The 23,900-nt window shown below is 46.1% G+C and overlaps 2 protein-coding genes across 2 annotated transcripts in view; both read left to right on the top strand.

Moving 5' to 3' along the window:
• The first annotated feature begins 11,277 nt into the window (after window positions 1-11,277).
• On the top strand, window positions 11,278-12,449 carry LOC146178844 (uncharacterized). The gene has a single exon (XM_084579808.1). The coding sequence runs from the start codon at window positions 11,311-11,313 to the stop codon at window positions 12,226-12,228; it is 918 nt and encodes a 305-aa protein (XP_084435934.1). The 5' UTR covers window positions 11,278-11,310; the 3' UTR covers window positions 12,229-12,449.
• A 10,972-nt stretch (window positions 12,450-23,421) lies between these two features.
• The window catches only part of LOC146178843 (uncharacterized), a 46,410-nt gene continuing 45,931 nt past the window's right edge, over window positions 23,422-23,900 (top strand). The window contains exon 1 of the mRNA XM_084580050.1: window positions 23,422-23,732. Coding sequence (XP_084436176.1) covers window positions 23,422-23,732 — 311 coding nt within the window. The remainder of the gene's footprint in view (window positions 23,733-23,900) is intronic.

Below are 23,900 nucleotides of genomic sequence, written 5' to 3'. Positions count from 1 at the left end.
GTGCCAGTACGTCGCCTTAAGATCTATTATGTCTGGCCTTCCAACTGGGCTGCTTGTGTTTAATTAGACATTGTGACATATTTAAACCAGAATTATCACATTACAATATAACAATGCTTTAAAGCTCCAAATTGTCACTTTGGATGTCGTTGTTACGTGCGCTATATGATTCATGGAATGAAAGACTTGGAAAACGCTACGACGCAGATGTACATTACGGCGCCAGGTTAAAGAGGGGCCAATTTTCTCTTTATTTCACACGATTGCTTATATTATGAATATTCAAACGGTTAAGCGCTGCTCACCTACCTTCCGTTAGTGCTAAATATCTCCTTCATACCCCCATCTCCCCAGATTCATTTTCCTCTCCGCTATAACGGGATGAATCCGGCCGAGGCAAGAGCAGAGGAGGAGCTGAGCGGATGTTGTTCTATTACTGTCAAGCTCTACAGCAGAGCACTAATGCCTTATCCTATTCTCATCGTCCTTGAACTCTTGCCTCTTTGCGCGTCTGGAGTGCCACGAAACAAATATAATCTTCTTGTTTAAAGACTGTCAAACGTCTCTTTCATTACGCTCTCTTTACGCGCTTGACTCATCATCACTAGCGTGGAGTATTTAGATATTGCTAATATCAGCAGCAGATTTCGGCAGCCAGAGATCAAGACGATTATCCCAAAGGCTCACAGCAATAGACAAACTCGATTTCTTGAGTAAGACTTCTGCATCAGAAATAAGAGCTCGGCATATGCCACACAAGATTCCAACTTCTGCTGCCCACGCTTAGTGGGCATTTTATCTTCAGCTAGCGAAGCCTCCCATTAAACAAAATTTGATACCACCACTACACCACCATGGTGGTGTAGTGGTTGACTACGCTAGGGAATCTGCTGACTACGCTAGGGAACCTGGACTTGACTACGCTAGGGAACCTGCACTGCATAGGCTGCGCTGTAATTGTCCCGCAGCGTGACTCAAAATGCTGCTGTTAGCCGCCTGGTTCGCGATAAACGACCGGGCATGTTCAGCACCATTATAGATACGCGTGTGAGAGATAACGTCCTTGCCCAGGCGCTCTGGATGTAGCCCAGTTATCTGACACACGCGACGCATAGCTTCGACAGAGCGTGCATTATGATCCCCGCAAGCTCATGCAGGTGGCATGAAAACGCCCTAAAAAGCCGCCTCAGGAGTATTTGCTCTTCCCGCTAGGATGTGTGTTAAGGCGCGGCGATGGACGCAGTATATTTCATTGCAGGTTGCCTATGCCGAAGATTTCGGGTTCCAATTCCTGCCGCAGCAACCGCTTTTCGGTGTAGGCTTATGCTAAGCAAGGCTCCCGACTGCTGCGCGATATCAGTGCAAGTGGGCGGCCGATATTCAGAGTGTTCGAAATTCCGGAGCCCTCTACTCGGCTCTCTCATAACCTGAGTCAATTTGGGACGCTCAACCTCACGACCTAAACTAACCTTGATGGTTTAAGTAGAAGGGCACAGAGACGAGGCTCGATTCATGCTGCTCTGAATTCGAGATCTGTGTTAAGGAAGTGAGCTTATTCGCGCTCACGCAAGCAGACATGTGCTTGCTTCCAGACGAAGGTTGCGGGACTACAGGTTCGCCAGAAGCGTAGTTAGCAGCTACGCAGGACTTCTAGCCACACCAATGTGAGGAAATACTGAATTGAAGTCGGAGCTAATTAGTGTAGTAGGTTCAGACAAGACAGCAAGCGCGACTGTTGCCCCATCTATCTCATCTCTTGAATTATTGATGATTGCGCGGAAAGCTGTTTCATTTCCAGCCACCGCTAAGGCAATAAGGCAGCCTAAAGGTATGACACTTCGCCCAAGTAAGAAAGTAAACTCATCGCTGTGGTTGTAGTTAAGAGCCAAACCCCTTGATATTACGTGATCTTTGTCTCGCCCAGCGTTCATGATCAAGAGAACGAAGGATACTTGGAAGGTAGAGCTAGGAATAGATAAGAACCCGTCGGCAGGTATTAACATTAGGGTCAAGCTTCATTTGGATAAGAGTGCTCAGAGGAAGAGAATCAGGTACACGACATATGTGAGCTGCAGCTACAACTTCTGTGCGTAATTCAAATTTGTGCGAATACGCTTTGGGGAGTAAGTCGCTGTATTTCTAGGGAAAGGAGGGGTTGGAGCTGTTCTCACAGAACTGATTATAAGTGTGTTTTCCAGGTCTTGTTCGCTCTGTTGGAACGGTAGGAGGTCCTATATGATGTGGCTCACGCTGTAACAAGCCTCCGTTAGCCAAAGTGTGTTTACCATGTGCTGTTTTTCGCGATGCGGAGAATCTCCCGCAGTGGGCATCTTTTATAACGAGGTACTGGTACTTGTTTCCACCACAGATCCTTAGTCCCCATACAGAATTCGTAATTCGCATGTAGATAAGGTTGAGGGAAGAAACCATAAAGGGTGGCTGTTGAAGCAGTGGTCAAGCCTCAGTCGACGGGCACTTCCTCTGCCTACCAAGCGAACTGCTTCTGGACCTTCTTCTACATACAAGGCGGAAATAGATACGACTGCATATTAGGAACTTTTTGTCTCCACGTGCTGTATGGCTAAGTCTGTATAACCTGGTCGGCCGCTAAAAAGCAATCCATACTATTTGAAGAAATTCATGCGACAAAATCCAGAAGCATTCCTGTAGTTTTTTTATTCACTCGAATAAAGACGAACTAAGCACCTTGTCCATTTCTGTCATTGCGAAAACTCTGAAGAACTATGTAGGCAAAAACTACAAAACTAAAATTCAGAGAGCCAGAGATCTAGAAACATACACCAAAGAAAGAAGCAACAAACTGCTCTTTTTGAAAACCCTCTGAGAAATGAGTGTCCTACTAACTCCGCACCACACACTGAGACAAACAAAAGGCATAATTTCTAAATTGAACTACTGCAAAGTACAGATGGGGGAATATAATAACTAGCCAAACAGGGAGGAATCGAAGCCCGACAAATAAGCATCCGATAAAACAATGCAGAAATCGGTACCAAGAACATAACCCTAACCTTCAATAGCACAACCCTGCTTGAATCCTTTATGCCACATACCTTAATTGAAAAGTCCGTCCATATAATCTGATTGCGAGACGGTGTTATCAAATGCCAGTACTTTGCCAGGATAAACCCACTTGTGTCACATGCGGAGAAGGAAACACACTAAGGAGAGATGTGAACGAACACCGAAACACATAAATTGCAACGGCGCTCATGGCGCCTACTCCATGTCGTGTTCGGTAATTATAACATAACTTATTTAAAAATTATAACTTTAGAGACCACAGAAAGCCTGCCCTACCTTGAGGCAAAATGTCTTTCCAACAGAAAGAAACATGCTCTGAAGTGGTGACGTGGTGACCGCCGCCGCCTTCAGTTTCATTCGGCACACAGGTTGATCCAGTGAACCTAGTGGCGACATCCATGTCCCCAGTAAAGAAGCGGGTGCACAAACAGTTCACAGGGGTGAAAATATCCGGAGAAGACCACGCAATCCTCTCTGGAGGCCATAAGGCATCACCTTCAGCACAGGCCTCCTTGGCGACAGACATCCAGAACACCTCTGCTGATCTAGGCCTGTCGCCCCACTCCAACAGGAAGGCAACCCCTGTTTAAGAGACTCTGCCGCTATAGCAGGACCTGGTATGGCTTGGCACATTGGTACCCCTACCAGACCCAAAATTGAATTAAAAAAGAAGCTGATCCATGGAGGCGCTTGCAAACTATTACGTTGATGAATCCAGTCATGGCGTACTATGTGTACCCCGAGACAAGAGACCATGACAGATGTAGGGACTGTGAGACACTCGACGAGATATGGGAATGCCAGCAATCTCCCGGGGTGGGCCTAGATATAGTTAGTAAAGAGAACTGGAAGAGCCTGCTGCAAAGCTCGGACCCTGAGCTCCAGCGGAACATCGTCCACCTGGCCAAGAAAGTTGGCATGGGCCAAGACCTGCCAGCCAGCCTTTAAGGCGGCGGCCCCGCCTCCCAGGCGTACGTGCCGGAGCGTGGATATAATCGACTTCTTTTGGTGGAAAATAGTTTTTCAGTCAATCAATCAATCAATCAGCGGTGCCACCAAAACGGTGCACACGACGGCCAAGGGCCATCGCGATCGAAAACTATCCTCCACGTCCACCGTGTAGATATTGCCCCGCCGTGGTGCAGTGCACCAGGAAGGCAACCCCTGTTAAAGAGACTCCACCGCTATAGCAGGACCTGGTATGGCTTGGCACATTGGTACCCCAGCTGGTACCCCTACCAGACCGAAAATTGAATTAAAAAAGAAGCTGCTCCATGGAGGCGCTTGCAAACTATTACATTCATTAATCCACTCTTGGCGTACCATGTGCACCCCGAGACGAGAGACCATGATATATGTAGCGACTGTGGGGTGAGGGAGACACTCGGCGACATATGGGAATGCCAGCACTCTCCCGGAGTTTGCCGAAATAGAGTTAGTAGAGAGAACTGGAAGACCCTGTTGCAAAGCTCAGACCCTGAGCTCCAGCGGAACATCGTCCACCTGGCCGAGAAGGTTGCCATGGGCCAAGGCCGGCCAACCAGCTTTTAAGGAGGCGGCCCCGCCTCCCAGGCGTACGTGCCGTGGAGCGAGTATGATCGGCTTCTTCTGGTGGAAAATAGGTTTTCAATCAATCAACCAATCAATGAGCGTTGCCAACAAAAAAATGCACCCGACGGCCAGGGGCCATCGCGATCGTATAGTATCCTCCTCGTGCACCGTGTGGATATTTCCCCGCCGTGGTGCAGTGGTTAGGACGCTCCACCACTGTGCCAAAGTATGCGGGTCGAATCCTGGCTCCAGCGGCCGCTTTTTAATGGACGCAAAAAAGCAAGGTGTCCGTGTGCGGTGTGGTATCAGTGCATTTTAAGGAATTCCATGTGATCAAAATTCCGAAGTCCTCCACTAGGGCGTCTCATGGCCTGAGTCGCTTTGGAACGTTAAGCCCCATAAACCGACCAACCACCGTGGATGATATAGATGTTGTCGAGAGCCTGCCGCAATCCAAAACTCCCACATCCCCGGCGTCTCCGCGGAAATCCGGCGCCCACGAGAGTGGAGAAAGATTCATGTCCTGGTTCACGACCACTGTAGCGGCGACGAGATTTCCTAGAGGGAAGGGGAAATCGCGAGTCACTGCTCCTGAGAATAACTTTTCTTAATCCCCAGGTTATCACAGTAGAGTGTATATTACAGTGGAACTGTAGAGGCTTACTCAAAAACTGCAGAGACCATAACTAACACACTCAAAACTAGCACCTACTGCTTGGTGTCTACAATAAACGAACCTTGGGCCACAACACACAAACTTGTTAGAAAGTTTAGTATCTGCGAAGTACGTGCGTAGTGTTGAGTTCGTGGACCCCGCTGTTTACCGGACGAATTTCACCCGGAAACCAGAGCGTTCCCGCCAAGCCGTACCGTCGATGCCGCTACCTCGAGGCGACGGCGTGGCGCCAGCGGTTGCCACTTGTGGCTGCAGCGAAAAAACCATTCTTCATGGCTGCGTTCTCCAACAGCGCAGTCACAATGCCATCCGAGACGGGTATACAAATGTAGGGACGACGTGTGACGTCGCAGCGAAAGGGGTAGAGCACATCCCCCTCTCCCTTCGTCTTGATCTTACGAAACTCGGATACATGCCCGAGCTGCGATTGCCTCCCTGTGTGAAATGCTTGAGGCACATGACGGCTGCGCGGGTGTTCGCGTGAGAACAACAAATTCTATAGAAGAGCCCCCAGAAACGAGCCTGGATTTATCCGCTTCTTTGACTGTTCGCAGCGTCAGCGCCGAAGAGAGAGCCCCGCTGATTGGTGGAAAAAGGGGCGTGATCTGAAAGACTGAACTCAATATAAGAGCGCCGCCTGACCCCATTGTCCTTTTTCCACTTTGTGGTCTCTGTCGTTTCAGTGTGACGTCTACGCTACTCTTTGCGTTACTTTGCTACTCTTTGATGTTTTAGACGACCCTCAGGGAAGTGACCCATTCTACCCAGTTTACTTGTCCTCTCGAAGTAAAAAAAGAAAAAGAGAGGAAGCCCGGACCATGATAAGCTTTGCCGGTCTTAAAACAAAAAAAAAAAAAGAAAGGGAGCAAAAGCTCAAGATTTAAACTTTTTTATAATAATGAAAGAATAATCACATATTAATAAAAATAAAAATGGCAAACTATCAGTGTCCGGATCGAAAGGTGGTCTATACAAGTCTTAAGGAAAAAGAAACCCAGGAATATAGCCTCCAGACCTGCAAATAAGACAAAAAAGGAAACAACCCATAAGCAGAGAACAGCAGCAAAGTAACGTATATAGAAAAAATCACAAATAATTTGCGGTAAGCAAGACAGACGTACAGAATACAAAAACATCGGAAGAAACAGCTTGGAGTAAAATAGTAAGCAGGATAGTCTACAACAATAGAAATGAAATTAAAATGAAATGGTATGTCCATAAATCGAAAAATAGAAAAAACTGCAATGACGAGAATAAGAATGATGTAAAGAAACAAATAGAGAAAGTGCTCATAAGCCAAACACAAGGCAGAGAGGAAGAGAAATGTGTAGCCTAGATAAAAAAAAGAAAAATAATAAGCTACAGAACTAAATATGATGCAAAATATATCTGGCAATACACCACATTACATAAGGGAACTAAAACCGCAGCAGGCACAGTACGGAGGGTAGAGACAACACAGGGTGGTACTCGCAACTGAAAAGTTTATTGAAAAAAAAACAAAAAAACAAAGGCTTTTAAAGACAGATGTCACATGGGATCTTACAATCAGGTAAAGTAGAATGAAACATAAAAAGCAAACAAGACCTTCAGCGAAACTTAATACAACAATCAGCTCGTGGAAGTTGATAACAGAGTGAGAACAAACAGTATCTGTAAAAAGAAAATCATTACAAAGGAATCTGAACAATCTACAACAACACATGAATGAAAAGACAAAGATCTCCGCATAGGATGAGCCTGAAAAAAAAAACAAAAGGTTCCTAAAACTTAAACGACCGACGACTACGGGAGAAAGGTGATGCAAATCAACCAAAATGAGAAAAACAACCATCCAAGAGGTCACATGACAAGGAAATCTAGTTCTTTCTGGAGGAGAGCGACGGAAGGTGAGCTAACACAATCATCTGGATACAAACGCAGGATAGTACCCGCCTCTACAATCTCTCTTTCAAGTTATTCCTTCCTTATTCCTATAATCTCAGTCTGGCTAAGCTGTGGGCAACAACTCCGACAACTGTAAGAGGTACTTTCCACTGCATTCTCGAGTATATTGTAAATGGTTGCATGTCATCTTTGTATTGACATAGAAGTGCATCTATTGTCGGGCTGTTAGCTGACTGTCAATAAAGTATTGTTTCCTATGTGTTCATCCTATCGGATAGAGCACTCACTTGATACTTGCATTGCCGATTAATTGAAGTGGCCTTCTCAAACAGAGCTGAAATTACTATAGAATTCAATCAACACAGTTACAAAAAGCATGATAATATGGGAAAACTTGCATTTTAACCAAATAGCTGAGAGATTATTTTATTTTATCCTGCCAAAAAGCCATACGTACTTCATCATGAAGTTTATAACATTGCATTCAATAATTTCTGAGCAAATATATACCGGGTGTCCCAGCTAACTTGAACCAAGGGGTACAAAATAATATATTTGAGGTAGGTCAGTGAAACCAATTGCATTCAACTGCCAGCCTCCTTGCGTACTACAGGCAATTTCTTGTTTTGCAATTACTTAATTAGCTAATTATGTTAATTTATCTAATTTATTAAATATCGACTTTAGACCAAACATGTAAATTGGAAAGTTGTAGAGCACCTTCAGAAACCCCATTTCATTAATTGCGACAAAGAAAGTCTCACGTGTATCTTTTTTTCCGGGCTCAGAAGAAAGCCCGCGAAATACAAATAATACCACGTGACTAGTGCATTTGTGCGCCGCGATTGTGGTGCTCTCGGTCGTGGTTTGAGCGAACGAAATCAGCTGCGGCCGTGTCTCCTTGGACCCGTTAAAGCGGCAGGCCGATATGCCTGCGATGGCTTCTTCGCCCGCGTCAGACAGCCGGCCCACGTGACGGTGCAGTAGCAGCGAGAGCGGCGGGCCGACACCACCGCCATTCTAACAAGGCCGCCTTCTCTCCCATTAGCAAACGTCACGACAAACGAATGAGCGATAAGGTATCAGCCACTGAATCTGCGCATAAAGGATTGGGTAAAGGGGAGAGATGACATCGTGTGACTGGACTAAAATTAGCGCTGCACCTTCATTTGCCGGTTCTTTATCGCCATCCCCTGTCGTGATGTAAGCTGCTGCGGTGCGCAGGCCCGGCCAAAATCGCGGTGGCGACGGGCGAGCTCGAGCTCGCTCGAACCATCGCCAACATTTCTGCCTGCCGCTGCAACGGGACCATCGGGTCACGGCCGCAGCTTATGTCGTTCACTCAAACCACGACTCATCATCATCATCAGCCTGATTATACCCACTGCAGGGCGAAGGCCTCTCCCATATTTCTCCACTTAACCCGGTTCTGTGCTAGCTGCATCCACTTGACCCCTGCGAACTTCTTAATCTCATCCGCCCACCTAACTTTCTGCCGCCCCCTGCTACGCTTTCCTTCCCTTGGAATCCAGTTTGTTACCCTCAGCGACCATCGGTTATCCTCTCTTCGCACTACATGTCCTGCCCATGTCCATTTCTTCTTCTTAATTTCTACTAGAATGTCGGTAACTTGAGTTATTTCTCTGACCCACTCTGCACGCTTTCTATCTCTTAATGTTACCCCTACCATTTTTCGTTCCATAGCCCTCTGGGTTGTCCTCAACTTAAGTAGAACTCTCTTGGTTAGCCTCCACGTTTCAGAGCACCACAATCGCGGCGCACAAATGCGCTAGTCACGTGGTATTATTTGTATTTCGCGGGCTTTCTTCTGAGCCCGGAAAAAAAAGATACACGTGAGATTTTCTTTATCGCAGTTAATGGAATGGGGGTTTCTGAAGGTGCTCTACAACTTTCCAATTCACATGTTTGGTCTAAAGTCGATATTTAATAAATTAGAAAAATTAACATAATTAGCTAATTAAGTAAATTCAAAACAAAAAATTGCCTGTAGTGCGCAAACAGGCTGGCAGTTGTATGCAATTGGTTTCACTGACCTACCTTAAATATATTATTTTGTAACCCTTGGTTCAAGTTAGCTGGGACACCCGGTATATATATATATATGGTACGACTGACACCTTCTTTTGATAGTCGTTTGCTGTGGGTGCAGTCCTTGATCATGGAAAAAATCTGAAATCTGAAAGGTGTCAACTCGGGTGAGCTAAGCAAACATTGCAGCAAGTATAAGAACTGCACTCTTCCCTTTGGAAGAAGGGCTGTTCTGCGCAGCTGTCGTGACTCCACCACACGAATGATAGCAGAAGGTCAGGCCGTTCAAATTTACCTGAGGAGTGAAAGAGGATAAAAAGAAAAGCAATTACGTTTATTGTGTCAGCATGCCGTTCGTTCATTACATCAAAAACGGCGGCTGTTTTTAGGCAGATATGAGCGTGTTAAATATTGAATGAAAAGGGCTCGAGCAACGTGATAACAGTGGCACTGCGGTGGGAGTTGCCGCTTGTTGCTATGTCTTGTGTGGGATTGAGACTGATGACTTTATAAGGCAGTTCAAGTCAATAAACAGGGTAATTACTCAACGGCACTGTTTACGTGCTAAGTCGACAGTGCTGTCTCCTTATAAAATGTTTCTTGCGTAATATATTCCAGGAAAGTGACCTCAATGTCAGCCTCTGTTTCTTAATGCACTGTGACGCACGCAGGCACTATACTCAGCAAAGTCTGAACCGATACCTATATCTACGTAGTATCTATAGTACAGTGCTTGTCCAGTGGAAGGTAAATATATGTGATCCGCAGTGCAGAGTGCAATCTCCTCAGCCTGGCAAAGGAATATTAGAGAGGGAAAATACCCCACTCAGTGAAGCTGATTTACTGCAGCGGAGAAATATAAAATAAAATTGTCATGGTTGTAAAGGCTAAGGCTATTGTATACATGTACGTGCTTCTTGGTATTTACAAAGCGTAGGAAGAAATCAAGACGTAAATAAATTATTTTCAAGCGTAATTGCTAACGTAATGCATAACTTATTGTAAGTTGCAATCAGCAATTTGGTTTAACTACTTTTCGTGTTCGTATATTCAATAATAGAAGGTTTAATTTTTATAATTTTGCCATGTCTAACACCCTTACACCCCGTGCAGCCAAACACTCTTACATCTCTGCCCCCTTAATGGGTGTGTTGACGTGCTAAAGGTGTGAAAGAGCGCTTTGCACCCTTTTCTAAAAAAAAACAGCAAAACAAAATGGTTCAAAAAGCGTGGGAACACAGCGTTGCACCTTAAAAGATGTAAATTTTTTTTATGGTGTAGTGTATAAAGGGGTGCGCGCTACAAGGCACCCAATACCTCGTCCGGTCTTTGGCAGCATAGTTTAGGCGCTGCTCCTTGCCAGGCCCAAGTGTGGTCCCAGCCGCATTATGAAAGTAGACGATAAGCTCATGAAGCTTACAGCGCAGGATGCTGTGAACTTAGTTATAGTGCCGGCCGCGAGCGCGGCGGACGACGGGGGCCGTCTGCTTCTCCCTATTCGTAGTTAGGCCTAGATTGCTTAGCATCGAGGCCACAGCGGACGGCACTTAGTAAGCGATCAGCAAGGTGCTTTAGTAAAAGGGCCACTCGATCGTTTATTTTTTAAATTCTCTTTTCCGCCTAAAATTATTATGAGAACAAATTTAGGCATGCTTTTTTCACACAGGCGCAAGGGGTCTGCCGTATCGCTGACGCGGAAGGTTTGCTGAAGGTTCGAAAGGCACGGCCGGCGCGGCGGTGTTTACGGCTGTGGGTACAGTGCTGCCACGGACGATGGCGGCGTTCGCACTGCAGTTCTGCTTTCAGAAACATGCTGAGTACACTCACTGGGAGTCATGCTACTCTTTGAGCAAGCGCGGACACAGTAGTGAATCGGCAGCTTATCGGCGCCAGCACAGCAGAAGACGACACGGAGTCAGTAGTCACCAATCGTCTCAGCATGGCAGTCGCTGTCGGTGGGAGGAGCTTCGTTGTCTCAACTTCAGTCAGTTTATGTGAAATTAAGAATGCTTCTAGGGCTCTCAAATTTTGGAACTAAAATAATAAGGTCCAGTATTATCTGCAGACACCATGCTTACAGCCAGCCGTCAGAACCACTACTGATGCGTCCCACCCCGACTCGCGCATGGTTCCGCATTGGAGTTGATATATTCCAGTACGCAGGGAAATACTACTTGTGTGCGTACGACGCAACGTCAAACTTTCCAGAAGTAGAGTTGCTGCACGGGACCACGGCTGCTGCAGTAATCGAAAAGCTCGGTGCAATCTTTGCAAGATACGGCATTCCCGTTGAGGTATGCACGGACAATGGGCCTCAGTTTTCCAGTCGTGAATTCGCACAATTCGCGAAAGCGTACGACTTCCGTCACGTGACGTCGAGCCCACAGTTTCCACGGTCAAATGGTCTGGCAGAAAAAGGAGTTCAGATTGTCAAACGAATTTTAAAGAAAACTTGTGAGGCTAACGAGGACTTCTGGCTTGGTGTACTGGCTTACAGGGCAAGCCCCTTGGAGGACGGTCGGTCTCCGGGAGAGCTTCTTCAAGGACGCCGCCTGCGGACCCCACTGCCTGACCTTCGGGAAGAGCCGATCGTGTTGGTGAAAAAGCACAAACAGACAAGCGTCAATCGCGCATCCCTCCCGCGCCTGAACAAGGAGGACGTGGTACGCATAAAAAAGGGCTCATGGTCACGCAAAGCCAGAGTGCTAGCACCAGCTGGGCCGAGGTCCTATTACGTTAAGACAGCAGACGATAAACTGCTACGGCGAAACCGCCAGCTCTTGCTCAGAACGAAAGAGGACTTCCACCGCGAACCATCGGATGTTGACTCGAGCGACGACTCTGATGATGATGATGATTATGCAAACACATCGGCTGATCCTCACCTGTCTTCTACAAACGTGCCACCGCCTGCGATAACATCGAGGCCATCGTCGCCAATCGTCAGAAGGTCACAGAGGCAAGTTAAACCGCCGGAACGCTTGGGCTACACGAGGAACTTTGAACAAGTCAGCAAGTGACAGCGAAATAAATTTTGCAAAGTGAACCATTGATTGAGGAGGGGGATGTATCATATCTGCTTGTGCGCGTATTTATCTTTGCTTCCAAGCACACACGTGCCGACCCTTCCCTTCGTGATAACCTTTCCTTTCACTCTACCCTCTCGCCCAACGTGGCTTTATATACGATGCAATAAACGCCTTCGGGCATTCGTTCCCTCGACACATACTGGTGTTCGTCACTCTGTCAGTCGCGATGTCAGATACAGACGATGGCGGCGTTCGCACTGCAGTTCTGCTTTCAGAAACATGCTGAGTACACTCACTGGGAGTCATGCTACTCTTTGAGCAAGCGCGGACACAGTAGTGAATCGGCAGCTTATCGGCGCCAGCACAGCAGAAGACGACACGGAGTCAGTAGTCACCAATCGTCTCAGCATGGCAGTCGCTGTCGGTGGGAGGAGCTTCGTTGTCTCAACTTCAGTCAGTTTATGTGAAATTAAGAATGCTTCTAGGGCTCTCAAATTTTGGAACTAAAATAATAAGGTCCAGTATTATCTGCACACTACAAAACTGCAATATATTGGATGACCATGGCATGACCCCTTTAACCTCCTCTTTAATATGTTCCTAACTGCCTGTAGACTTTATATTCATATAGTAGGCTTACTTCGAGTACATGTCTAGGGTTGATCAAGAGAAACGTATCTAAAGCTTTATTTTTTATATGTATGCGTGAATATTTAGACATACCCGACCTTCAAGACCTCATTAGGGATAAGAAGAAGTTGCATTCGTACTTCTTGGGGCTCTTTGCATCTTCAGTGTACATAAAACTGTTTAAAAGCAACAGACCTGTGGCCGGAGAAAATTTAAGCAGCTTGTGTGCTGTACACCTGGAGCAATAAAGCCCACGATAATGGAATGCTACTGTACTTGAAGCAACTTTGATCGGTGACGAAGCATACTGTCTCAACTAAAAGATCACTGCAGAATTAAAAAGTGAGCAATAATGAGGGGTTTCAGGTTTCCACACATCCTTCAAGGCATTCCGAAGACGAAAACGTATAGCGTGAGAAAAGACACGCCAGGCGCGCTCTTGGTCTGATATGACAAGGAAGAAGACGCCATCTGACTCGAGTTGTTCCGGTCCTGCTCCTGCTCTGCAGAGCCCTTTCCCCTCGCCGCAAGTAGCTTAGACCTTTCGGTGAGTTGTGGATGCTGCACGTGAACGCTAGGCAGCTGGGCTTCGCGCCACTAGTTCGCTTCCACCAGTTGGTGACTAGGATAAGCAGCTACATGCAGTCACGCGTGGTGGGACGCCTTCGCAGCTGCCTAGGGTCTGCTGTTTCTCGCTATTGTGTCATGGTACTCACAATGCTAGATCCTAGATATGCGGTATGTGACGCTTCTCGTCGCTGAAAGGCATGAAAACTGTAATCGAAATTAGCATGAGAGTCTTTGCCAAGCAGCCACATCGCAGACTTCACACTGCTCGCGGGCGCTTGTACATTTGGCATCCACTGAAGCTCGGCTGCGCCAGCCAGGATTCGCTGTCACCACCATTGGCTGGAAATACGTCCGCTGTAGCCATCAGGTAACCGTGGCAAGTAGTAAACGAACTTCGATGACACCCATTCAAGCAGACCGAGGTCCTCGTCGATATTGAAAATTCGGTAACCTTGAGGCCACGGTCGCAAAATTCGTGCTTCCCCCGCCTTCCTTTACTTCCATTACGCAAAGCGTATACACCTCGCTCGGTCGAAAAGAGGGCGCCGTCGCCGTAACCCAAAATTGAGAATGACGGTATAGGAGATAATTAGGGCGTAAATTCTTGTCTAAACTGCGGCTCAATCGTTATCTGCACAGCGTTCAGGTTGGTGTCATATCATTTCGCATTACATTTAGCGCCCAAATACTGGTCACTTTGGAGGCTAGTTTGCGACAGAGATTTGACCCGACTTCATATATACCTCAATATGCGTCGGTGTGAACTGAAAAGTGAGACAAGTACTGCGCTCTCCTTTCCGCCGAAAAAAAGTTCGACCAAAAATTGCAAAACGATGCGTGAAATCAAGAGGAGATTTTAAATGTCATCGCGTCTTTCCTTAAAGTGAATCATTTGCGCCCCCTTAATTTTTGAGAAATTTACTGTGTTATGCGTAGCACCTGCGAAAGTCAATGCGCTTTTAAGAGGCCATTTTATTTCTCTAAAAAACGAGCGTGTTCTGCAATGTTTGTTCGTGCCACGTCTACAAAATAGCAGCCCTAATTAGGTCTATACTCCGTTTCATGCATCGAGTGCAACATTGTCAAAGCTAGAGCTCTTGTTTGCGCTCCCCGCATCCGTGATATTAAATAGACCATGCTCTTGACTAGAGGCACTAATAATTTCTTTGCCGGCAAGCCTAATGCATAATAAATTTGCCTTTCGCGTTATGAAAATTCTTTTTTTCAGGAGGAAATGATCAGAATCGTTTAATTTCTTTGTTTGCTTGTTAATTTGATCGTGATGCGTTTTCGTTGTCCTACAACCCAGCTAGTTGTGTTCTCCGGGCGGCCCATTTTATTTTTTTTTTTTGTTTTGTTTTAGAAAATGGCGCCCAACGCAGCGACCTCGACCATATCTCCGGAGGGGATTTTTTTTTTCTTTTTTAATGATTCGCGCTTCGAGGATGTGTATGCACGAGAAGCAATTTATTGCAAACGCTTGTGCTCGCAATAGAGCCATGTCCACAGAAATTCGATTGGGATATTCATAGTGCTGCGAACGAGAGTACGGGAATGTCTCCATATACCGTCGCAAAATATTAGGCGGAGTGTCTGTGAACGCCATTTAAGTCTGCGAAAAAAAGACATCGACGTGTAAAGATATCAAGTTGATGAACGATAAAACATGACAGCTTCGCGGTGCATGTCATCCGTCTAAAAGCATGGCGTGTACACGAAGAAGATGATACCCACACTCGACAATGTTCAAAATAAAGACGACGACTTGCCGAACCTCACGAAAATCATTTTGTGGAGGTTGTTGAAGGACATTGGCTTCACATTCTAGAAAAGAAACGGAATCTTGCCCTGATTGAGTGTAGTGATCATATTTCCTGGCGCCGGTGTTATGTGCGGGCAATTAAGCACTCTTTTATGAAAAGAATCGGGACTTTCAATTTTAGCAGAAAGGAAAGTCGAAAACAAAATTACTGATAAATATATGACGTCCATATAGTCTGACAATAAGGAATGTAAAATACATAAACTACTCGCACTGAACGCATCCCGGTATTCCAAGTCGGAGTGCCTGTCTGTCCCGGACAGTTTCAAAAACACGATGCGCAATTCGGCTGAATGCACAGAATTGTTCATGGCATACATGTTGTTGCGCGAAAGGCAGATGAACGAGCAATTCCCCCTATTAGAGCAAGAATGAAAATTACAGATGGCCTGAATTGTGAAGAAAAGACCATTAATTTACCATCGTGTCGGGCCGCTATTGAAGCTGTTCCGAAGGATAAATGATTTAAATTGCTGCCATGTACAAAATTCCACTAAAAAAATCGCGAAGTGGATCCGAGCCTAAGTACTCGAACTTCCCTATCATGACATACAGCGGATGCTGAAAAAAGTCTCGCGGCGGATTCGAACTTAAGCTCCCGAAGATGCCGGTCGCGATGCGTTGGACCATTCGGCAGCGAAACATACGCGGAATGATACGCTCTTTATTTTTTTATTGCGTTTCACCTAAAGTAGAAAATGGACTACAGACATCTTGCACTCCCTCACACCTATTTCACGCCGCTCTGATAGTGAGCCCTATTACCAATGTTCAGTATGCCCGCCATGGTCGCACTATTTTAATAAGACAAGAGCGATGCGAGCGGCTAGTTGGTATTGCGTATCATTATAAGGGCAGCGCAGTTTGACGAGACACACGAGCAACAACGCCGTCTCTTCAAGGACGCCCTATTCCTGCGGCTGTGTTCAACTAGCCCGTCGAATAGCACGTGGAAGGAAGGTCTTCGAGTTCTCGACAGCACGACGGAATTCGTGTGGCAACGATGCCTGCTCGCTTTGCGGTCATGGGTGCTAAAGAAGCCAGCGAGAACCTGTAACCCGGTTCACACGGTTGGTGAAGTCTGGCTACCAAAAACCGTGCGAGATCTTCTTATCCTGGGACTGAAATTCGCCGCACAACCCAAGAAGACTTCAGCAGAACTTCTTGGCATAGTGAGACTGATCGGACAACAAGCAATTAAATTCGACAAGGCCAGATGCATTTCTGAAGGCCTCGATGTCTTGCTCAGCCGACAAGCATCATCCAAGACGTTTCTAGTGAGGATAACCGTCAACTTTCTCCAAAACAACCAACTGTTTCTGATGCCCTCCGACAAAGAAGGCGGCTTCTCGGTGCTCCCTGCAGGCGATTTCAGTTCGAGATTCTCCAGCGCCCTAAACAAAGCTTTCGACAGAAGGGGCAACACCAACCTGTCCAAGGCCAAAAATAAAGCCGTACGATTATGTAAGTCCTTAAACTAGACGCGCTAGCCGTCAGCATTTCGTCCGCAAGCCGTCTGAGTGGACATGTGCTCTTCTCCGCTAAGACCCACAAGCCTGAAATAGCACTCCGTGTCATAGTATCCGAAAAAGGGTCATGGCTGAAGCCACTTGCTACTTTTCTGAGGAACAAGTTAAAATTATAAACCGTTGACGGTCCCTTTGCTGTCAACAGTTCTGAAAAGGTTATTGACTTCATAATCTCCTACTATGACAACGCTCTGAAGGCTTTTTCTATAGATATTAGGGATTTGTCCTATTCGCTTCCACACAAAGAATTGATGGATTGCATTGAATCTGCTATCGACACTTTCGGTGACATTAATTTTCAAAATGAAATCGGGCTATCTGTTAGTGACTTTTTCCGTCGTTTAGATTTTTATCTGAAGTGATAATTTGTCACTTATAATCATCATACATAGGTTCAAAAGCAAGGTGTTTGCATTGGTTCCTGTGTCGCGCCTAATCAAAGTGAACTTTTCTTCACCCAGCATGACCGAATTTTGAATGGCAGGACAGTTAAGGTGAGCGTAGAGGTAAAAATTCCGGTACGTGGACGATTATCTCGTTGTTTTACGATGTAACAAGAGTGCTTACAACTCAACGGTATCCCACGTTCTTTCAGTATTTCACCAATGCGTGCCTCTCACATTGACGCATAAAACCCTAGATGACCGGTCGATCCGATGTCTCGACTTACGCCTGCTATTTTCGGATAAGCACCCCTGGTGGACTCACCAACCTCGAGGCAAAAAACCGATCCTTCCCTTCGCATCTGCCCATACAAAAACTTGTTAAGCGAGGCGTAGTAAAGATGTGCTTTCAAAACGCACTTCAAAAGTCATGTGACCACCTGTATCAGCATAGCTTTAGCCTACAGACCGAGCGCCTTTCAAAAGCAGGCTACCCATAACATTTTCAAATTTTCGTGTCATGCTCCATTATCAAAAAGCACAAAAAACAACGTCCCCGCAGCGTCCAGCAGCAAGCGCAAAAGAGTTGTAATGCCCTATATCCACATTATCATTGTCATTGTCTTAAGAAGGTCCCACACCGCGCAGGCGTTGACGTAGTCTTCTCGGCTCCGAATAAATTATCCGCGCTTTGTTCAGAAGTGAACCCTCCGGTCCCCCGTGGCTGTGGGAAGCCACATTCGGTTCAATGCGTGCCTTGTGAAACTGAAGTTGTCTACTCTGTGCCAGTATCATGCGGGAAGAGGTACATCGGGCAAACCGGAAAGTGTATCAACATGAGGCTTAAAGAACATGAGAACAGTATGGGCAATGTGGCAATTACCGGTAACCTCGCTAAGCACTGCAAGAAATGTAATCTTTATAAGTATAATCCTGACAATAGTTGCTCTCCTAGCCTCAGTCGATGTGTCGTCATAGGCAGAGGACGAAACAGGCTGTCCAGAGAAATTACGGAAGCATTCCTGATCCGACACGCAAAAGATGAATATGTAAGCACACCTTTTATCTCCTTGTCAAAGAAAGAACTTGATTTCCTGGGTGGCGCGGTGGTTTCAGAGTCACTTCAATGTATCCATTCAAGGCTTCCCTTTCATTGGCCCATTCATGTTGATCAGGTTTTATTGCCTTTTTTGTAATTTTTTTGTGGTTCTAATTTCTCTAACATATTATGCTTTCACCAACGTTTTACGGCGATTTGTGATCGTTTTTAATGTTTTTTTTTTCGCCTTTTATACTGCTTGCTTTTATCGATTATAGCCTCCGTCCTTTTTTCTCATTTATTTTATCTTTTCACTTGACTACACTGATCACCGGAGTTCGCGCAGCGTTCCTTGTTGTTCCCCTTTCCCTGTTATCTATTTAAACGTACTGCTTCGAAATAAAAATGTCAATATTTAGCAGCGCCCGTGTGTGTGTCTCCTTTCTCGCGTGTGTCGTAAAGCTGGGCTGCCCTTATAATGATACCATTTTAATGCTGTCAAGACGCTACGTAACCCTCCTATGTGTAATGTGGCCCTACATAATCAAACCCTGGGTAGTGTGAAATGATAATGAGTTGCACACTACTGCACCTATCATGGTCAACGGTTCGCTTAATAAATGCAATCCTATACCTTCCTAGCCATTAGTAGTACTCCGGCCCTAGTAGGCTTAGGCATTAAGTCGCTAGATGGTACCTAGACAGCTATAGATCTCAAATGTGCAACGGTTTATAATTCCATTTCGTTATCTTTGCACTGTGTGATTTGCCCAAGCTTTCTCCGTTCCGCCTTTGGAGCTCTTCTCATTGTACAATGTCAGTGCACGTTAATATTGTCACGTAATGGTTGCAATGCCGCTAACGACAAATGAGGAGACTAACTTCACCGGAATACACGCTTTATTTCGGTTAACTAAGCAATCGGCGGCGGCGATAGCAGCACGCGTGCTCGACAGTCATCGATCTACGAACGCCCGTCGCACGCGCAAAAGGCGGCGACGAAACATCTAGATAAAGCCGCATACTGTGACTAGCATAACCTAAAACACTGCAGAAACATATGCGAGTATCCGGAAGCTTCTAAGTACATCGCTACGCACCTTGCGCGATATAGAAGGTGATAACGCTGCGTCTCGCGACAACGAACATGCATACAAACAAAAAATACAGAATCAATCCGTCCGCCAGAATTACAGTGATAAGATCGCATGCCGGTGACTGATGCCGGTGAAGGTGATAGCCAAATTTCCGCGAGGAACAGTGGCTGGGCGCGGATGAGGATACCGAGGTTCAATTAGATGGATATGAACAAGGACCGAATAGCGTTCAACTTATCTCGTTCACGGCTCGCATTGCCTTCCTTCAAGAGGACATCATCCACAGGCTGCCACCGCCGCCTAAAGTGATTTTAAGAAGCTACCGTTCAATCTCTCGTTTAACGAAAAAATGCGACGTTTTCTGGCAGGGGCTCGCGTCATTTTGTGAACATTCTGATTGGCCACCATGGTCAAGATGTCAAAATTTATGACCTCGAGTGGTAATCTCAAGCACCTCACAGCACTCACCAGAAACGTGGCGTCACGCATGAAATCGGTGATTAAACGTCCATGTAATGCCAACTGCATAGATCCCACCGCATGCGGGAAATATTATTAGTTAAAAATTATTTCATTTTGCTTAAGGAATAGGTTGCGCTCAAGAATCGCCACCCCTGCAATTTTTGGTTGAAAACTGAACAGGCTATCAACTAACACATTCAAGACCCTCTTGTACTACTAATATGCTGTTCTCAACAGTAGATTGAATGAACCAAACTCACCGGCGCCTGGTTCTCGATGGCCCTGTTCTGGCGTTAGGCTGATAAGTTTTCGATTGCTGCTAGCCGGCTCAGACAGCTCGCTGTGCTCGCTGCAACTTGCACCGTCAAATGTGCCGACGGCCTCACGCGCGCGAAGAAACCGCCGACATATCGGCCTGCGCTGCAAGGCACGGCCGCAGCCGATTTTGTTCTCTGAAGGCACCATTGAGAGCAGGGCAGTCCTTGCGCACAAATGCGCTATTCACATAACTGTTGGGCAGTCCTTGCGCACAAATGCGCTATTCACATAACTGTTCTTGTAATTCGCCAGCTTTCTTTGGAGCTTGGCAAAAATATACACGTGAAGCTTTTATTATAGCAAATAAATGGAATGAGTGTTTCTGAAGGTGGTCTCCGACTTCGCAACTTACACTTGTTGTCTAAAGTTGATATAAGTTCATTAGAAAAATTAACCTAAGTAATTAAAGAATTACTTCTGAAACAAAACATTTCCTGTGGTGCTATAGTCGGCTGGCAGCGGTAGGCAACTGATTACCCTTGGTTATCTCAAATATTTAATTTTTAACCCTTGGTCCAAGTTAGCTGGGACACAGTTAGCTGGGTCCGCCCTTAGGTATGCATCCCCTACCTAAGGACGGACCCCTAGGTGAACCTGGATGAGGAAACCCTCTCCACTATTCTTAGCCTGGTGCCTACTCACAATAACCTCGAATTTGAGGAAACGCACTACAATCACGTTAACGGTACGGCGATGGGAACTACGATGGCACCCGCCTATGCCAATATATTCATTGTGGCCCTCGAAAAGCAATTCCTGAACACTCAGTCTCTGAAACCTCTTCTCTATAAACGTTTTCTAGATGATATTTCCTCATTTGGCCCCACGACAAAGCCAGCCTGTTAACATTTATACAAAATTACAATTCATTTCACCCATCAATATCGTTCACCCACAGCATTTCTAAGTCTTTAACTTCTTGGACGCTACAATAGAGAGAAAAGGCAACATACTTAAGACTACCCTATACCAGAAATCTACAGACCGCCAGCAGTACCTAGATTTCAAAAGCAGCCACCCACAACACTGTAAAACCAGCATACCCTACTCACAGGCCCATAGATTCCGACGGATTTGCTCTGCGCTAGAGGACTTTGACCGCCATGCAGAGCGACTAAAAACAAATCTTCTACAACAGGAATACCCCCCCCCCTCCATTGTTGATGATGCTATTGGGAAAGCTCGAGGCTTGGACAGAAATAATATAATCAGCATTGAAAAATCACAACAGAACGATAGGCCAACAAACCTCGTTCTTACACATTCCTCAAACATGCCATGAGTTAATAGTATCCTATCGAAACATTTCAATATAATCCAGCAAAGCAGTCACTTGTCTTTTAATTTCAAACAGCTACCGAGAGCAGTGTACCGGTGCTCTAGAAATCTAAAGGACATGTTAGGCAAATCTAAAACGGCCGCCAATACTAACCCTAACCCTGGATTTAAACCGTGCGGGAAACCACGCTGTAAAGTTTGCAATCATGCGCAGGCGACAAATATTGTAAAAGGCAACTTCTCTGATTTCACCTTTAATATTAAAGAATCCTTGAACTGCGACAGTGTCAGTGTGGTATACATGCTAAGCTGCGGTGTGTGCGGCATGGAATACATCGACCAGACTGAAACACCATTCAGGTTTCGTTTCAATAACCACAAGGCCCACGTCCACACACTGCCAAATCTCCCTTTTTCTAAGCACCTGTGCCTTCCAAACCACACTTTCGAAAACATTCGGGTCATTCTCCTTTAGACTTCCAAACAAGTCGACAAAGAGAACAAACAGAATCGTACTTTGTACATAAATTTCAGATTCTAGCCCATGGAATTAATGAAACTTTAGGCAACTTTGTCTTTCTCAAAAGCATACCTAACTAATAAACGAGATATTTATATCCCATTTGCCCACTCCTAAGAATTTTCTCCTTTTCACGCAAACTCCACTGCTTGTTATTTAGCTCCTTGGCCTCCCTTCTCTGTCCGGTTTCCTTTCCCTCAACAAACGCCTTCACTTAGGTCACGCTCGCGGGAATGATTTGCCGCGAATGCCCGGATGTGGGATAGAGTTTCGAGAGAGCGCGTCTGGCCGCCGGCGTTTTTCTCGCCGCTATATCGCCGCGGCGGCGCTATGCTCCGATCGCTGGCGCGTCGCGGGGTGGAACAACTTTTTCTAGAACACAACTCTTATCCCAACGGTTTTTCGAACACCTGCACCGCTGGAGAGCGGGCCGTCCTGGTATGCTCGTGGTGTCTGTTTTCGAGTTGACGTTTTTTCTTATGTTATTCGGAACATTTGCTCAATTTCTGGCTTCCTACAAGGGAGACTTGCCTTGCTTTTAGTGTCGTCTTCGCGGAAGCACTTTGCGTAGGTTACATTCGTCGCCCCCCCCCCTTTTTTTCCCTTCCCCTTTTTTCCTTTCTCTCTCTCTCTCCGTCTTTGTTGCATTACCAGCCATTAATCAACGGGAGCTTTTCGCCCTTTCTATCTATTCAGTGATGTTTGTTTCTCCAAAGACAGAGAGCGAGAATTCTTTCTCCCTCTCTTAACAGTGGTGTATGTGCGGACTTATTATCCATTCTCAATTCTACCCTGAAAAAGGACGGTGTCCATCGTCCGAAACTGTTGGAATAAAATAGATAATCCGGAAAGTTGTGCGACATCCTGTGTGTGTATATATATATATATATATATACACAGGATGTCGCACAACTTTCCGGATTATCTATATATATATATATAAGTCTGTGTTTGTGTGTGACCGCGCTCGCGTGCGTGCATGTGTTTTGTGGTCATTCACGTAGAGGGATCTTATGCGATATGCTGAGCGTATGTTCGTAGTAGATTCCCAGTGCAGAGTAGCAGGCCAGATTATAATCATTCTGGCCAACCCCTCTACCTTTATTTCCAATTAACATAGCTATCTTAGTAGATAGCACCACAGGCGTTTACTCTTAAAATGGCTCCGCCCGGGTGGTGCAGTGGTGCGGGCGCTCGACTGCTGTACCCAAGATTCGGGAGCGAATCGCGGTCACGGCGGCCGCGTTCAATGGAGATGAAAAACGCGCCCGTGTGCTGTGCGATGTCAGTGAATGCTGAATATCTTCAGGGAGTAAAAATTTCTGGAGACCTACACTATGGCGTCTCTCATGCCCTTAGTCGCTTTGGGACCCCCCAAAACCAAACTAAATCATCTTAAAATGCTGGTAAAGGGTTCTTCAAATTTTTTCCTAGCAAGGAAGAGGTATCCAAAGGTGCATTTATGTAAGTTTGTTTGCGCGAACTTACGTGAATTTTGCATTCTTTCGCCCCACATATTTTGTTTGATTCCGTAGAATGTCTCAAGTAGCTTTCGGGGCAACCAGCGGACCGTCAATGCCGGCGGCCCGCAAGCCAACCACCTTCTCGGAACATGTGTCGGCAGCCATTGGATCCCGATCCTACCTCTGGACGGTGGCCGCGCTCGCTGGCATCCTGGTCATCTCCTCGATGATGGCCACGTCCGGCAACCGCGGCTCCAGCGCCATCTCGCGGGGTTCCGGACGTGAACCAGCGAGAGGAAGAGTGGCAGGCGCCCCCGACAGTCCTGCGGCATCCTCTTCGGCAGAGGCGCAGCTGGGAGGAGAGAAGCTAAGGCAGCCGATCATGTGAGGTTTCGAGAGATGTGCATTTCTTCGTTGCCAAGCAGCACATGCGGTCCCCACCGAGTTGAAAATGCCTTGAGGCAGAACGAAGTTAGCTGTTACTTGAAACGTTGGCTCAGCTTTAGTATTATTAGACATCGTTATAACGGACTGAAAGGTGTTATTTATGGA

This window comes from Amblyomma maculatum, chromosome 9 (assembly GCF_055883805.1).
Source record: "Amblyomma maculatum isolate TAMU_Amacu chromosome 9, ASM5588380v1, whole genome shotgun sequence".
Lineage (NCBI taxonomy): Eukaryota > Metazoa > Arthropoda > Arachnida > Ixodida > Ixodidae > Amblyomma > Amblyomma maculatum.
The sequence above is the reverse complement of the archived record's forward strand: the minus strand, read 5'-3'. Positions and strand labels throughout refer to the sequence as shown.